Genomic DNA, 16,357 nt, shown 5'->3' with positions numbered 1-16,357 from the left:
TTTGACTGCAACATAACAATTCTCTTTGATCAGATGCCAGAAATCTATCCTTCTGTCTCCTACCAGGCTTTAGTGACAATGAGCACAACTCACTTTGCAGGTGGAAAGAAAGTTCTGTTTGTCACTAGACTACTAGGGAGCAGGAAGGTTAGCTGCTGCTTAACGTTGACCATATTAGCATGAATTTATGTAGGTTCTTTCATCTCTTGCCTACCACCACGCATAGGAACCATGGTGGAAAATGTGTTGCTATGGAAGCCAGAGAGCTGTTAAGCTTTATTAAGGCACAGAGTCTCCCCACAGATCTCCTAGGATACCCATGAGTTTTGTGGACTAGAGATCCCTTGCACATAACCTCAACAGGCCATTCAAGTCAAACCTCATGGAGTTTCCTCTTCCTTATTTCTCAGAAATAATCCATAAGAAAACAGTTTGGCTCTTAGGATTGTAAGTTGGAATTTTTCTGAAAGCGCTGGTGCAAAAATATTTGTATCAATAGTCTTGCTGGTGCCAAAGAATATAAAATACAGACTGATGCTATATGATACATACTAATTGTAGTTAAGAAATTGTGTGTCAAATGTACCTACAGAGGAGAGACCTTGAATTTAAAAAAATTCAGTGATCCCCTCCATACTTATTTGCATGCATGTTTCTAAAGGTTGTCTGAGAGTCTCAGGAAGAGTAGGAGACACATCTAGTAGTTTCAGTGAGAATTCTGAAGGTGGGAAATTTACACATTTTTAGAATAAATTGCATTCTCTTGGATTAAGCTGGTCATATTGAGGAGGTTTTGGGAAGGGAATGTGTGTGCAGGGTTAGAAAACAAAAGCTTGGTGGAGTTGCTGTCTTTTTGGAGGCTTGAGATGAGACTTGGATCCTGGTAAGGCAACTTCGTATTAAATCTTACTGTTTTATCAGTAACAATTTTTTTTTAAAATATTTTGCTTCTAAGAAACGTAGATTAGTGCACTAGCATTTCATCTCTGGAGTCAGAATCTGATGGTTCTTGTGGTGTTTCAAAAAAAAAAAGCTGCAGTTGTACATGTAGCTTTTTGTTATTAAGGGCCTAAACAGAGAGGGGCAACGTTTGAAGTCTCCAAACTCTTTTCCCTCCTTGGTTTGCAAAGTCTGTGTAAGTCTTCTGAAGGAGGTGAAATGCTCCAGTGGATTTTTTGACTTGTACTGACCAGTGATCCAGTATTCATGAGAAGCTTTTTCATTCTGTGCAAGTGATCAAGGAAGAATACTCTGGTATAGGGATTTCAGTTTCTGTTGGATCATAAGCATCTTTAGGACAGCACCAAGAGCATTGGTACTTTAACATATTATAAATGTATTAAGCTTCTGGTGTAGGTAGGCTAAGTATAGACAAAGGATGAAGTGAGTTTGAAAAGTATGCAATCTCAGTGACTTTATTTTAAAATAAAAGTCCTGGTTTTTGAGCTTAGCTTTTATATTGGCAACTTGTAATATTGGTGGCATCGTAAAATTAAATAGGTAAGAAAGAGTAAAGATTTGATGAGGTTTGGTAAAGGTCACCATAGTCTTTAAATTTAAACCTTTTGTATATGTTATGACCAATCAGACCTTCTCCAGGAGCCAGAAAACGTCAGTCTGTTCAGTGCAATGATTGCAGAGGTCACAATAACCGTGTAAGTGCAGCCGTCAGAGGCCCTCACCGGCCCGCCTCTCGAAATCCTAATGATAAAGGGAAAGCAGTCCGTGGCCGAGAAAGGAAGGATCAGCAGAATAAAGGAAGAGAGGAAAAGGTAAACTTGTAGATCATTTCATGAAGTTTAGAGATTTGTGGTTTCATTGCATCCTTACGTTGGGGGATAGGGAGATGACTAGTGCAAAGACGTTATCTTTGACCAAACTTAAAACTTGTATAGTGCTTCTCATATTTAAAACACTATATACAAGCATGAAACCTCGGAACATATCTGTAAGGTGTTTAATGGATGAAGATGAACACTGAAGGACAGCATAATTGGCTGAAGACCACATAGATTAATTAGCACAGCCAGGGCTTAGAACTTTTGCCACTTGCTGACCTCAAATCCAGTACATGTTCCCCTAGACGATATTGCCTCTTTGTAAAGCCCTTCTGCTGTGTAACTCAGACCTTATACAAGAGTTCATTGGAAATTCTTGGACATGGCTGTTTACAAGAAATACAAAATTGTATTACTTCAGTCCTCCATTTCAGTAGCTGATTCAAATTTTGAGAGTCAGAGTGAATTATTTTTTTATATACGACTCTTGCAGACGACAGTGGGAGGCTGTTGCCTTGTATCTTTCAAAACATCTGGAAGCAAAATTTCTCAGGATTCACTTAACTCTTAAGGGAGATCTTAAACCTCTCATTCAGAACGTCAGCCTGATCTCAGCTAGTTACATTTCTCTTTTTTTAAAAACAAACTAGCAATATATCTGGATTCAATCTAAAAACGACTATTCTTCCAGTCAGAACTAGGTCAGAACGGTGCAATTCCCAGAAGGACAGTGTCACATAATAATAACCTGATAATGGCTGAAATAAGAGATCACATTCAACAAGTAAAATCCATCTTTGACATAGCTTTCTAAAATAAACCAATGTCTTTACCAAATAAATCAAAGCCAACCTATTAATGTCCACAGAACTGATGGAAAGATAGAATCCAGGGTTTACTTCCGTTTCTGTAATCTCTAAAAGTGCTTCAATATAGGGGTGTCATGCATAATATAAACTGCCTCGTTATTACTAGACACCTGGAAATGAAATAGCATGTACACCATATAGTATATCGTTGTAAATTAAACAGTTAGCGTGGGAGGTAGGCAGGGTTCAGTGCTTTATACTAGTGATAGTATCAAATCCTACTCCCATTGATTTCAATGCTAGTCTTGCAGCTGATTTTAGTAAGAGCAGGATTAACTCTAATAAGTAAAATGCTACATTGAACCTTTAGAAAGAAAGGAAAAAAATGTTGCCTCTGTGCCTTCGGTGGGCTTTGCTGATGGTGAAGTGTTAATGAAAAGTTTTCTTAACCAAGTCAGTTTGAGATATATATATATATATATATTTATTTATTAGTAAAGGCACTTTGAAAGCATCACAGGGGCAGAATATTTATGCAGGGATTCAGAGCTAGATGGGATCCCTTTTACCCCCAAAATTCCAGCCTTCGGAGCCACTGTTGGGTCTACCCAGGAGAAGGCAATATATAATACTGCAGTACAGCCTCTCATGAATTCAGACTATCACATGTATCAATTTTGTTTTTTAACATAGAACAAGTCATCATCTGATGTTTCAGAATCTGAGCCAAAGAAGTTTGATGGTACTGGGTATGATAAAGACTTAGTAGAGGCTTTGGAAAAAGATATAATTTCTCAAAATCCCAATGTTCGATGGTAAGTTTGAGTAAAATTAAGCTTATATCCAGGTTGCAGTTTTTCTGTTATAAAGTGGAGGCTATCTTTTTGGGATTAACTTTTTGACACATTAAATAATTACAGCTACATTGTTTTTTCTATATTAAAGTAAATTTGCTTGCTTGAATGTTTCTAGCGCTCTTTTTAATTACAAGAAAACTGGTGGAAAACTTCTCCAAATCCGCCTTATAGTCCAGTGTCTGAGCTGCTCATGCATGAGGCACTGTTTCAGTATATGTAAGATTATATTAGGTCTGCCAGTGTCTTTTGGAAAGGCTTTCTGCTGTATAGCTCTATGCTAGCAAAAGGACTTGTCACTAATGGGTCCACCTGAATTGGTGCTGAAAATAGTGTAACCTCTAGTGGAAAAAGACAATCATTTTTCAGCGTTTACAGAAAGTGTTCAAACCTAGTCTCAAACAAGAAGGGAAGCATCGTTGCCTTGAATATGCTGATCAGAATATCACAAGATCAGGTTTCTTGGGCTGTCAAAGTCCTTAGTGGGAGAGCTACAGAACAGGCAGTGGTAACACACAAGCTTCCCCTAAACTGCCTTAACCAGTGTTCTTCCTCCCTGACTGCACGGAAAGGCTGAGGGCACAAGTGAGAACATAGTTTAATTTCAATGTCTTTTCAGTCGTTGGCACCTCTGTGGAGATTACAATTGAAGAATTGATGAGAGAATTTGCCCACTAGTAGTCTGATTACAGTAAAGCTGGAAAGTATAATTTCCAGCTTGAGGAGACATACCCATGCTGCTCTGATCAAGCTAGTGTGCTAAAAATAGAAGTATAGCCGCTGCAGCACAAGCAGCAGGAGGGGCTAATTGCCCCAAATATGTACTTATGGTCTTGAATGGGATCGTACTCCAGGTGTCTAGTCCCTCTTGTTGGTCATGCAGCTTTGGCTACACTTCTGTTTTTAATATGCTACAGGTTTGTGTACCCGAGCTGGAAATTGCCTCTTCTAGCTGTGTAGATATTCCCTAGAAACAGAACTAGACCAACTCATTCATATAGGCTACTAAATAGCTATTAATGGTAATAAAAGTGTTTTTTGCCTCTTGAATTGAACAGTGATCAGGCATGTCCCTGTCATAAAGTGTTAAACAACGTTCTTTTTTTCTCTATCAGGGATGATATAGCTGACTTAGTTGACGCCAAAAAATTGCTCAAAGAAGCTGTAGTCTTACCAATGTGGATGCCAGAATTCTTTAAGGGAATTAGAAGACCGTGGAAGGTAAGAAATTGCTGATTCTTAGCATGCAGTGTAATTCTAAGACCTGTCCTAAGTGGGGCACCTCAACTCACAAATATTCTGTGTATATTATATCTACCCATCTTTAACCAAAACTTTTAAGGCAACTGTGTGTCGTTTGAATACAAATGAAGTTAGTGTAGGCTAAAACATATACTGACGTGTGCATTCTGTTAGTATTCAAGGAAGTAATATCACTTCACTACTTAGTTTTGAATAGAATCATAGAAATGTAGGACCGGAAGGGACCTCGACAGGTCATCTAGTCTAGTCCCCTGCACTAAGGTAGGACGAAGTATTATCTGAACATCCTTGACAGGTGTTTGTCCAACCTGTTCTTAAAAACCTTACATGACAGCAATTCCACAACCTCCCTAGGTAATTTGTTCCAGTGCTTAACTAACCTTAAGTTAGGAAGTTTTTTCCTAATGTCTATCCTAAATCTCCCTTACTGCAATTTAAGACCATTGCTTCTTGTCCTGTCCTCGGTGGTTAAGGAGAAAATTTATCATCCACCTCTTCATAACAATCTTTTATGTACTTGAAGACTGTTAGGTCTCCCCTCAGTCTTCCGCAGACTAAACAAACCAATTTTTTTCAGTCTTTCCTCATAAAATGTGTTTTCTAGACCTTTGATCATTTTTGGTGCTTTCCTATGGACTTTCTGAAATTTGTTCACATCTTTTCTGAAGTGTTCTGCTCAGAACTGGACGTGGTACTCCAATTGAACCCTTATCAGTGCTGAGTAGAATGAAAGAATTACTTCTTGTGTCTTGATTACAACACTTCTGCTAATACATCTCAGAATTACGTTCACTTTTTTTGCAACAGTATTATTGTGATCCACTGTAACTCCCAGATCCTTTTCTGCAGTACTCCTTCCTAGGCAGTCATTTCCCATTTTCTGTGTGCGCAACTGACTGTTCCTTTCTGCGTGGAGTACTTTGCATTTGTCCTTACTGAATTTCATTCTATTTAATTTAGACCATTTCTCCAGTTTGTCCAGATCATTTTGAATTTTAATCTGGTCTTTCAAAGCTCTTGCAACCCCTTCCAGCTTGATATCGTCCACAAACTTTAAGTGTACTCTCTGTGCCAAACAGAGCTGTAAACAGGGGAGTTTGAGTGGGAGTTCTGTTGGAGGAGAAGGTAGCAGCCAGTCAGGCAGCGGCACAGACAGCTGCAGCGGCACAGGAGCTAGCAAACAGAGCTGTAAACAGGGGAGTTTGAGTGGGAGTTCTGTTGGAGGAGAAGGTATTTGTGTGTGTTTGGTTTTGTATTGGTAGTATCTGTATGTGTAGGGGCTTTGTGCTGGGAGAGAAGCTGAGCCCTGATTAGGGGGCGGGGCTTCACTGACTAGGGGTCCTATAAAGGTAGCAGCCAGTCAGGCAGCGGCACAGGAGCTAGCAAACAGAGCTGTAAACAGGGGAGTTTGAGTGGGAGTTTGAAAGGGGAGTTTGTCTTGTGGTGCTTGTGTGGGGTTTGGTTTTGCTGTGGGTGGTGGTGTTTTGGTGTGGTTTGTGTTTCCCAGATTAACAGGATTTAGGTGGGAAGGCTATGACAGATTCAGAGGTGGCAGTGGGAGTGACCCATGTAGCAGATGACACAATGAAGATGACTGGATGTGGAAGCTGTGGTATGTACATGATCCTGGAGGGGGCACCTGGTAAGAGTTTTCTCTGCATGAAATGCCGTCTGATAGAGCTGATGGAGGAAAAGATCAGAGGTTTGGAGATGCAGGTGGAAAGTCTGGTAGAGTTTAGGAAGGGGTTTGAGCAGATTATGGAGCAAAGACATGAGGTATCTGAAGGGAAAAGCTCAGACTTGCAGATGGAAGCAGGACTAGGGAATTCTGAGGGGAGACTGGGTGAGGAAAGTGGTCAGTGGAAGCATGTGACTAAAAGAACTAGGCAGAGGAAAAGACGGGCTAGTGAAGGAGAAATAGAGCTTCAGAATAGGTTTGCAGAGTTGGAAAATGAAGAAGGGGCTCAGCAGGTAGTCACTGAAGGTGATAGGGCAAGGAAGAAGAGAAGAGCGGTTAGTCCTATAGGAAAAGGAGAAGAGTTAATGGAGATTACACCAAATATGAGCCCCAGGAGGATACAGGATGGGTTAAAAAGGATTACAAGGGAGAATGGGAATGGAAAGAACTTGCAGCCAGAGGGAACAGGGGATAGACTGGAGAATAGCACCGTCACTAGGAAAAGGCAGGTCTATGTGATTGGGGACTCTTTACTGAGAAGAATAGATAGGCCTGTAACCAGAGCTGATCCAGAAAATAGGAGGGTGTGCTGTCTTCCAGGTGCTAAGATACGGGATGTAGACCTGAGGTTGAAAAGGATTCTAAAGGGAGCGGGAAAGAATCCCCTAATTATCCTTCATGTGGGAACAAATGATACGGCTAGATTCTCGCTGGAAAGTATTAAGGGAGACTATGCTAGGCTGGGGAGGACGCTTAAGGAAATTGAGGCTCAGGTGATCTTTAGTGGGATTCTGCCTGTTCCTAGAGAAGGGCAACAAAGGTGTGACAAGATTATGACTATCAATAGATGGCTTAGGCAGTGGTGCTATAAGGAGGGCTTTGGGATGTATGGCCATTGGGAGGCATTCATGGATAGAGGACAGTTCTCTCGGGATGGACTTCATCTGAGTAGGGAAGGAAATAGACTTCTAGGATGGAGGCTGGCACAACTGATTAAGAGAGCTTTAAACTAGGAATTTGGGGGAGATGGTTGGGAGATGTCCAGGTAATCTCCACGCCAGAATTTAGCATAGAGTGGAAAGAAAATGAAGTAAGAGTGGATACAGCTGTAGGTAGGAGGAAGGGCAGTGTAGATACAAGTCTAATAGGTTATACTGGTAGTAAAATAACCGTGCCTAATAGGGTACAGAATGTGAGTGAGGCCAAACAGCAAAAATTAAGATGTTTGTACACTAATGCAAGGAGCCTAGGTAACAAAATGGAGGAACTAGAGTTACTGGTGCAGGAAGTGAAACCAGATATTATAGGTATAACAGAGACCTGGTGGAATAGTAGTCATGACTGGGCTACAGGTATTGAAGGGTATGTGCTGTTTAGGAAAGACCGAAATAAAGGTAAAGGTGGTGGAGTAGCATTGTATATCAATGATGAGATAGAATGTAAAGAAATAAGAAGCGATGAAATGGATATGACTGAGTCTGTCTGGGCAACAATTAAATTGGGGAAGAAAACTATTAGAGCCTCCCCTGGGATAGTGCTTGGGGTGTGCTATAGACCGCCGGGATCTGATATGGATAGAGCCCTTTTTAATGTTTTTAATAAAGTAAATACTAATGGAAACTGTGTGATCATGGGAGACTTTAACTTCCCAGATATAGACTGGAGGACGAGTGCTAGTAATAATAATAGGGCTCAGATTTTCCTAGATGCGATAGCTGATGGATTCCTTCAGCAAGTAGTTGCTGAACCGACTAGAGGGGATGCCATTTTAGATTTGGTCTTGGTGAGTAATGAGGACCTCATAGAGGAAATGGTTGTAGGGGATAATCTTGGCTCAAGTGATCATGAGCTAATTCAGTTCAAACTGAATGGAAGGATTAACAAAAATAAATCTGCAACTAGGGTTTTTGATTTCAAAACGGCTGACTTTCAAAAATTAAGGAAATTAGTTAGGGAAGTGGATTGGACTGAAGAATTTATGGGTTTAAAGGTAGAGGAGGCCTGGGATTATTTTAAATTAAAGCTGCAGAAGCTATCGGAAGCCTGCATCCCAAGAAAGGGGAAAAAATTCATAGGCAGGAGTTGTAGACCAAGCTGGATGAGCAAGCATCTTAGAGAGGTAATTAAGAAAAAGCAGAAAGCATATAGGGAGTGGAAGAAGGGAGGGATCAGTAAGGAAAGCTACCTTATTGAGGTCAGAATATGTAGGGATAAAGTGAGACAGGCTAAAAGTCAAGTAGAGTTGGACCTTGCAAAGGGAATTAAAACCAATAGTAAAAGGTTCTATAGTCATATAAATAGGAAGAAAACAAAGAAAGAAGTGGGACCGCTAAAAACTGAGGATGGAGTGGAGGTCAAGGATAATCTAGGCATGGCCCAATATCTAAACAAATACTTTGCCTCAGTCTTTAATAAGACTAAAGAGGATCTTACGGATAATGGTAGCATGATAAATGGGAATGAGGATATGGAGGTAGACATCACCATATCTGAGGTAGAAGCGAAACTCAAACAGCTTAATGGGACTAAATCGGGGGGCCCAGATAATCTTCATCCAAGAATATTAAAAGAATTGGCACAAGAAATTGCAAGCCCATTAGCAAGAATTTTTAATGAATCTGTAAACTCAGGGGTTGTACCGTATGATTGGAGAATTGCTAACATAGTTCCTATTTTTAAGAAAGGGAAAAAAAGTGATCCAAGTAATTATAGGCCTGTTAGTTTGACATCTGTAGTATGCAAGGTCTTGGAAAAAATTTTGAAGGAGAAGGTAGTTAAGGACATTGAAGTCAATGGTAAATGGGACAAAATACAACATGGTTTTACAAAAGGTAGATCGTGCCAAACCAACCTGATCTCCTTCTTTGAGAGAGTAACAGATTTTTTAGATAAAGGAAACGCAGTGGATCTAATTTACTTAGATTTTAGTAAGGCGTTTGATACTGTGCCACATGGGGAATTATTAGTTAAATTGGATAAGATGGGCATCAATAGGAAAATTGAAAGGTGGATAGGGAATTGGTTAAAGGGGAGACTACAACGGGTCCTACTGAAAGGTGAACTGTCAAGTTGGAGGGAGGTTACCAGTGGAGTTCCTCAAGGATCAGTTTTGGGACCAATCTTATTTAATCTTTTTATTACTGACCTGGGCACAAAAAGTGGGAGTGTGCTAATAAAGTTTGCAGATGATACAAAGCTGGGAGGTATTGCTAATTTAGAGAAGGACAGGGATACCCTACAGGAGGATCTGGATGACCTTGTAAACTGGAGTAATAGGAATAGGATGAAATTTAATAGTGAGAAGTGTAAGGTCATGCATTTAGGGATTAATAACAAGAATTTTAGTTATAAGCTAGGGACGCATCAACTAGAAGTAACGGAGGAGGAAAAGGACCTTGGAGTATTGGTTGATCATAGGATGACTATGAGCTGCCAATGTGATATGGCTGTGAAAAAAGCTAATGTCGTCTTGGGATGCATCAGGAGAGGTATTTCCAGTAGGGATAAGGAGGTTTTAGTACCGTTATATAAGGCACTGGTGAGACCTCACCTGGAATACTGTGTGCAGTTCTGGTCTCCCATGTTTAAGAAGGATGAATTCAAACTGGAACAGGTACAGAGAAGGGCTACTAGGATGATCCGAGGAATGGAAAACTTGTCTTATGAAAGGAGACTCGGGGAGCTTGGCTTGTTTAGCCTAACTAAAAGAAGGTTGAGGGGAGATATGATTGCTCTCTATAAATATATCAGAGGGATAAATACCAGAGAGGGAGAGGAATTATTTAAACTCAGTACCAATGTGGACACAAGAACAAATGGATATAAACTGGCCACTAGGAAATTTAGATTAGAAATTAGACGAAGGTTTCTAACCATCAGAGGAGTGAAGTTTTGGAATAGCCTTCCGAGGGAAGTAGTGGGGGCAAAAGATCTATCTTGCTTTAAGATTAAACTCGATAAGTTTATGGAGGAGATGGTATGATGGGATAACATGGTTTTGGTAATTAAATATTCATGGTAAATAGGCCCAATGGCCTGTGATGGGTTTTTAGATGGGGTAAGATCCAAGTTACCCGGGAAAGAATTTTCTGTAGTATCTGGCTGATGAATCTTGCCCATATGCTCAGGGTTTAGCTGATCGCCATATTTGGGGTCAGGAAGGAATTTTCCTCCAGGGCAGATTGGAAGGCCCTGGAGGTTTTTCGCCTTCCTCTGTAGCATGGGGCACGGGTCACTTGCTGGAGGATTCTCTGCTCCTTGAGGTCTTCAAACTACAATTTGAGGACTTCAATAGCACAGATATAGGTGTGAGGTCTTTTTTAGGAGTGGTGGGTGAAATTCTGTGGCCTGCATTGTGCAGGAGGTCAGACTAGATGATCATAATGGTCCCTTCTGGCCTAAATATCTATGAATCTATGAATTATCCCAATTATTTCTGAAGACGTTGAATAAAACCAGGTCAGATCTCTCTGAGGCGCCACTATATATGGCCTTCCAGCTCGATTGTGAACCGTTGAGGATTACTCTGAGTGTGGTTTTTCACCTTTATAGTAGATTTGTCTTCCAGGCTGTATTTCTCTAGTTCAGAGGTGTTCAAACTGTTTGGCGTGCCCCCTAGGGCAGTGTGGAGGAACTCTTATGGGGGCGAGTGGTGACGCCAGGCAGCTCATGCCAGCCCCCACAGGGGTGGGAAGGGAGTGCCACCTCCAGCTCCAACTCACCTCAGGGGGCCACCCAGCCTGTGGGTCAATGTCAACATCTGCTGGGCCCATTTCCACTTCTGGCAGATTCTGAGCCCAGCTCTGGCTCTGTCCCCAGAGACCATTGCATATGCCTTCCCCAACCCTGAAAACCCAAGTGGGGAGGGGCAGAGGGCCAGGTATTGGCCCTGCCATAGCGGTGCATCCTGGCTGCAAGGTAGAAGCAACCTGCTGCTGAGGGAGCCTTGGCTTGGTATCTGTGTATTTGAAACTTACCGGTGTAGGTAATTTAATTAAAGTTGTATTAAGGTCTCTGTTAGGTTTATAAATAGGCTAACAAGTATACTTTTGCATGTGTCTATTTTTGTCTGAGTTGCAGGGGTGTAACCAAAATGTGACTCAAATTGGGGGGCTCAGCTCAAAGTTTGCAAATCACTGCTTTAGTTTATTTATGTCATGTGAAAGTCATGAGACAATATCAAAAGCCTTACTAAAGTCAAAATCTACTATCGCATCTACTGCTTTCTCCCTATCCACAAGGCTTGTTAATCTGTCAAAGAAGGACACTAGGTTGGTTTGAAATGATTTGTTCTTGACAAATCTGTATTGATTGTTTACCATCTTATTTTCTTCTAGGTGGTTACAAATTGATGGTTTGATTATTTGCTCCATTATCTTTCTGATTAGGGAAGTTAAGCTGAATGGTCTATAATTCCCTGGGTTGTCTTTATTCCTCTTTTTATAGATAGGTATCTAATTTTGCCCTTTTCAAGTCCTTAAGCATCTCTCCTGTCCTCCACAAATTCTCAAAGATAATTGCTAATAGCTCAGATGTCTTCAGCCAGTTCTTTAAGAATTCTAGGATCTATTTCGTCAAGCCCTAATCACTTGAAGACATGTAACTTGTTCTTTTCCTATTTGAGCCTCAGATTCTACCCCATTTACACTGATGTTCTCTGTTAGTTGTCCAATCACTGCTAACTTTTTTTTGGTGAAAAGTGAAACAAAAAAGGTATTTAATTAAGACTTTGGCCATTGCTGCGTTTTCTGTTTTTGTCCCCCCCTTTTCCCCTCCTGCCCTTCATTTAGTAATGGGCCTACCCTGTCCCTCATTGTTGTCTTGTTTCCCATGAATTTGTAAAATGCTTTCTTATTACCCTTTATATCTCTAGCTAGTTTAATCTCATTTTGTGCCTTGGCCTTTCTAATTTTGTCCTTAAGTGCCTGTGTGTGTGTGTGTGTGTTCATTCAAACCTTGTAATTTGACCTAGTCTCACTTTTTGTATGACTCTCTTTTTTGTTTCAGGTCATGGACGATCTCTTAATTAAACAAGGTGGCCTCTTACCATGCTTCCTATCTTTTCTAAGCATTGGAGTAGTTTGCTCTTGTGCCCTTAATAACATCTCTTTAAAAAACTGCCAACGCTCCTGAACTCCCTTTTCCTTTAGCCATATTTTCCATGGGATCTTCCCTACCAACTCCCTGAGTTTACTAAAGTCTGCCTTCTTGAGTGCATTGTCTCTATTCTGCTGTTTTTCCCTCCTACCACTCCTTAGAATCATGAACGCCATAATTTCATAATCACTTTCAACCAAGCTGCCTTCCACCTTCAAATTCTCCACTCATTCCTCCCTGTTTGTTGGAATCAAAGCCAGAATAGCCTGTCACCCATTTGCTTTCTCCACCTTCTGTAATAAAAGTGGCCTCCAATGCATTTGAAGAACTTGTTGGATAATTTGTACCCTGTTGTCTTACTTTCCCAACAGATGTCTGGGTAGTTGAAATCACCACCAAGCCCTGCGTTTTGGATGATTTTGTTAGTTTAAAAAAAGCCTCATCCACCTTCTCTTCCTGGTTTGGAAATGTAATTAAGCAAAAGTTCGTACTAAATAGTCCAACACTGAGGCTATCAAACAGTTTCTTAGGCTATGATTATTGCAGTGGGTTTTCACTAGCCTTAACAGATTTTTGGTACATCACTTTGGACTGTCTCTTTTCAAATAGGGTGTGCTGATGGTTGGTCCACCTGGTACTGGAAAGACTCTCCTTGCAAAAGCTGTAGCTACTGAATGCAAAACAACATTTTTCAACATCTCTTCATCAACACTTACTTCAAAATACAGAGGAGAATCTGAGAAACTTGTCCGCCTGCTGTTTGAAATGGTGACTAACAACTCTAAAAGGAATAGTGGGTTGTAATTCTGTTCCCAGAGTAGTGAAACCTACGCAAGATACAGTGTGGCAGTAGGCCTCCAAGTTAAAGCCTTATTAGTTATATTGAAGTTTGAGACCCTCAGTTTTTAGTGTGTGTATAAATATGCACACAGGTATTATTCATAGAAAACCACTTGTAAAAATTGACAGAATGGTCCTGCTTAGCGTATGTGCTCATACCTCAGGTTGAATTAAAGCATAAGCGCTTTCAGCCAAACTTATGGCCACAGTTCTTGGATTCATGTGACTGCATCAGAATCTCCAGTTTCATTTTAATAAAAGGTTGCTATTCCTCATGGTTTTAAGAAAAACTGTGAATAGTGTAACCAATGTAGTAATGTCTGCCTGAGTCAGCAAGCAGCCCAAAACAATAGCTCAATGGTGGAAGGAGGGGTTTGGCATATTGTGACATAGATAAACCTTCAGGTACATGGGAAAGGTATACTTGTATAAGATAATGTGAATTTAACTCATTATAGTTGTACCACTATACTCCCCATGTGGACATGTTGATTCTAGTTTAAGAGCTTTTTTGTGGTTTCGCTTATGCCTCTTTGAAAATGGTTTAAAGTAGGCTGAAAAAAGCCACTCTTATTCCAGAATAAGTGCCTACACAGGGAGTTTAAATCGCTAGTTATACAAACGTAATGGGTGAAACTTCCCAAGTAGACATACCCAAAGGCTCCAGATTTCCTTAATCAAGGCCTGCTTATACCTACTACTAATGTGATACACTAAAATAAACATTTTCTGTCTGAGACACTATTTGGTCTGTGCTTTCTACAAATAGACTTTGCAGGCTGATTTGAAATAACTCCCTAAAGACAAAACTACTAAAATTCAAAACCTTGCTCTGCGACTTTAGATCCCAATTAAGTAGATTAGATATGGTCACACAATCATCCGCTATATAAAATGTGTAGTGTTCCCTTTTAGCTAAGAATAACACAAATTTTAATCTTCAGTTCAAATCATATAATGTGGTTAAGACTCAGTAGTCTACAGAGCATGTGACACTTGGAATTAATGGAGTGGTGGACTCAGTAAAGGCTTTTCTACATTGCCAAGTTCAAATGCAGTGGATTCTGGGGTGAACAGTCTTGTAAAATGTGGTTATTGTAGCCTCAGTTCTACAAACAAATCCTATCACATTGCTGTGGGAACTTCAGGTTTGAATTTATTGAAGTTGACCACATTATACATGGTAAAGGCATCAAAGTTAATGCCATATACAGCAACAGAAAATATTATGTATGCACAAAGCAATATGTTATAATTGCTGTAGGACAGGTTTCAGAGTAACAGCCGTGTTAGTCTGTATTCGCAAAAAGAAAAGGAGGACTTGTGGCACCTTAGAGACTAACCAATTAGAGCTCATGCTCTAATAAATTGGTTAGTCTCTAAGGTGCCACAAGTCCTCCTTTTCTTTTTGCTGTAGGACAATAACTTTGAATTTCCTAGGTGTTTTTCTCTCTGCTTTTTATCAAATCTCAAGGTCTGGCTAGGATTAGCATGTGACTGCCAGGCTTCTTGGAAACATGTGCTACAGGAATTAGTGTGGATGAATCAGTTGGTGGCATTCACCCCTTGTAGTAGTAATGAACTGATTATCCCAACATGGTTTTAGTGCTGATTTAGGAGATTTGACCTTGGTTTCATTAAAGATCCCATAGCATATTACAGGTGTTAACTTTAGTGTCCTGGTCAGATAACTACCTTCGATAATTACTGTGCTTATTTAAATTACATTCTGGGGTGCACGTTGAGCTGGATGTGACATTCATTTCCATGGTAAATTATTGTATAGTGTTGCTGCAGGCTGTTAAATAGCTGGCATGTAATAATCTAAGGGTTACTACACTTGAGTAGGGTAATGTTCTGCTTTTATATCATTGCTACTGAAAGCATAATTGCTCATGGTATGTATGTTTGAAAGGTGGAGGTAAGGGAGAAGAGATGTTGGCTATTTATTCCTATTGTGGTGAATCCCCAAAGCCAAGACAGCTTGCTTATAGGCAGCTCTAGGAGATGTGACAATTCCAAAGAAATAAGATTATCTTAAGCTTTATTTAAACTGATGTAATTTCAGTTTCTGATTTCTCTAGGCTCGATTTTATGCACCAACAACTATATTTATTGATGAGATAGACTCTATCTGTAGTCGCAGAGGAACCTCAGAGGAGCATGAAGCCAGTCGACGGGTAAAAGCGGAACTGCTGGTTCAGATGGATGGTAAATGAACTTAATCATTGTTGATGGTTCTGGGTTATGGGAAAAAATAAAAGGATTTAATTTTATTCTTTTAGGCACAAGAACTTACTTATGCTGTTTTTAAAAAGGCAGATTAAAATGATAAACACATAAACATTACTCAAACTCACAAGACACTACAAATATACTGAGCTCATCTGTACTACCTTATCTACTCCCGCAAATGCTCTTCAGTATCTGAATCTCAACTTCGTATTGTAACTTCAGAATAATTGAGCTTCCTCAAAAGTGTGGAATCATTGAGCTCCTTGTCAGTCATGACTCCTTTTATATAACCCTACACTTCCCACAAGTGATTTTTCCCCCTTCCAGCCTAACCCTTCCCCCTTAGTAGTCCAATAAAGTAGAACAGTCAGATGTAGCTGTATAGCTGTAGTAGCAGAAAGTCTTCAAAGACAACCATCACTAAGCGCTCCAGACTGTAGTCTTCTATACAAGTGATTTGAATAACTAATCTATGCAAATTTAAACTTCTAATGGCAGTTAACATCACCTCCAAAAGGATTCACATTATGATACTGTTTTTAAATAGCATTTGAATAAAAATGGCACACTTCAGTTACTTTCTACAGTTAATTTAAGCAATTGTTACTGAATAGGGAAAAACCCATGCCAGTTTTATTTGTGCAGAAAATTAGCTATTTTAAATTTCAAATTCTTTGCTCAACACTGTTTAATATGTACTTAAAGAAACCTTCAAATCCTTTGCTAATCTGCAGAATAACTTGTGTTAAGATTCCAGGAGTCATAAAATCTTTTTTTTTAAACTTGAGCAGTCTGATCCTGCAC

At 40.0% G+C, this 16,357-nt stretch overlaps 1 protein-coding gene across 3 annotated transcripts in view; it reads left to right on the top strand.

Annotated features, from left to right (window-relative positions):
- Positions 1–16,357, top strand: part of KATNA1 (katanin catalytic subunit A1) — a 35,441-nt gene that overhangs the window by 12,605 nt on the left and 6,479 nt on the right. For all 3 annotated transcript variants that reach the window (XM_084623698.1, XM_084623700.1, XM_084623699.1), the window contains 5 exons: positions 1,589–1,772; positions 3,281–3,402; positions 4,557–4,662; positions 13,088–13,246; positions 15,403–15,529. In XM_084623698.1, coding sequence (XP_084479824.1) covers positions 1,589–1,772; positions 3,281–3,402; positions 4,557–4,662; positions 13,088–13,246; positions 15,403–15,529 — 698 coding nt within the window. The remainder of the gene's footprint in view (positions 1–1,588; positions 1,773–3,280; positions 3,403–4,556; positions 4,663–13,087; positions 13,247–15,402; positions 15,530–16,357) is intronic.

This window comes from Lepidochelys olivacea (genome assembly GCF_965140295.1).
Source record: "Lepidochelys olivacea isolate rLepOli2 genome assembly, chromosome: 3".
In the NCBI taxonomy this organism is placed as follows: Eukaryota; Metazoa; Chordata; order Testudines; family Cheloniidae; genus Lepidochelys; species Lepidochelys olivacea.
The sequence above is the reverse complement of the archived record's forward strand: the minus strand, read 5'-3'. Positions and strand labels throughout refer to the sequence as shown.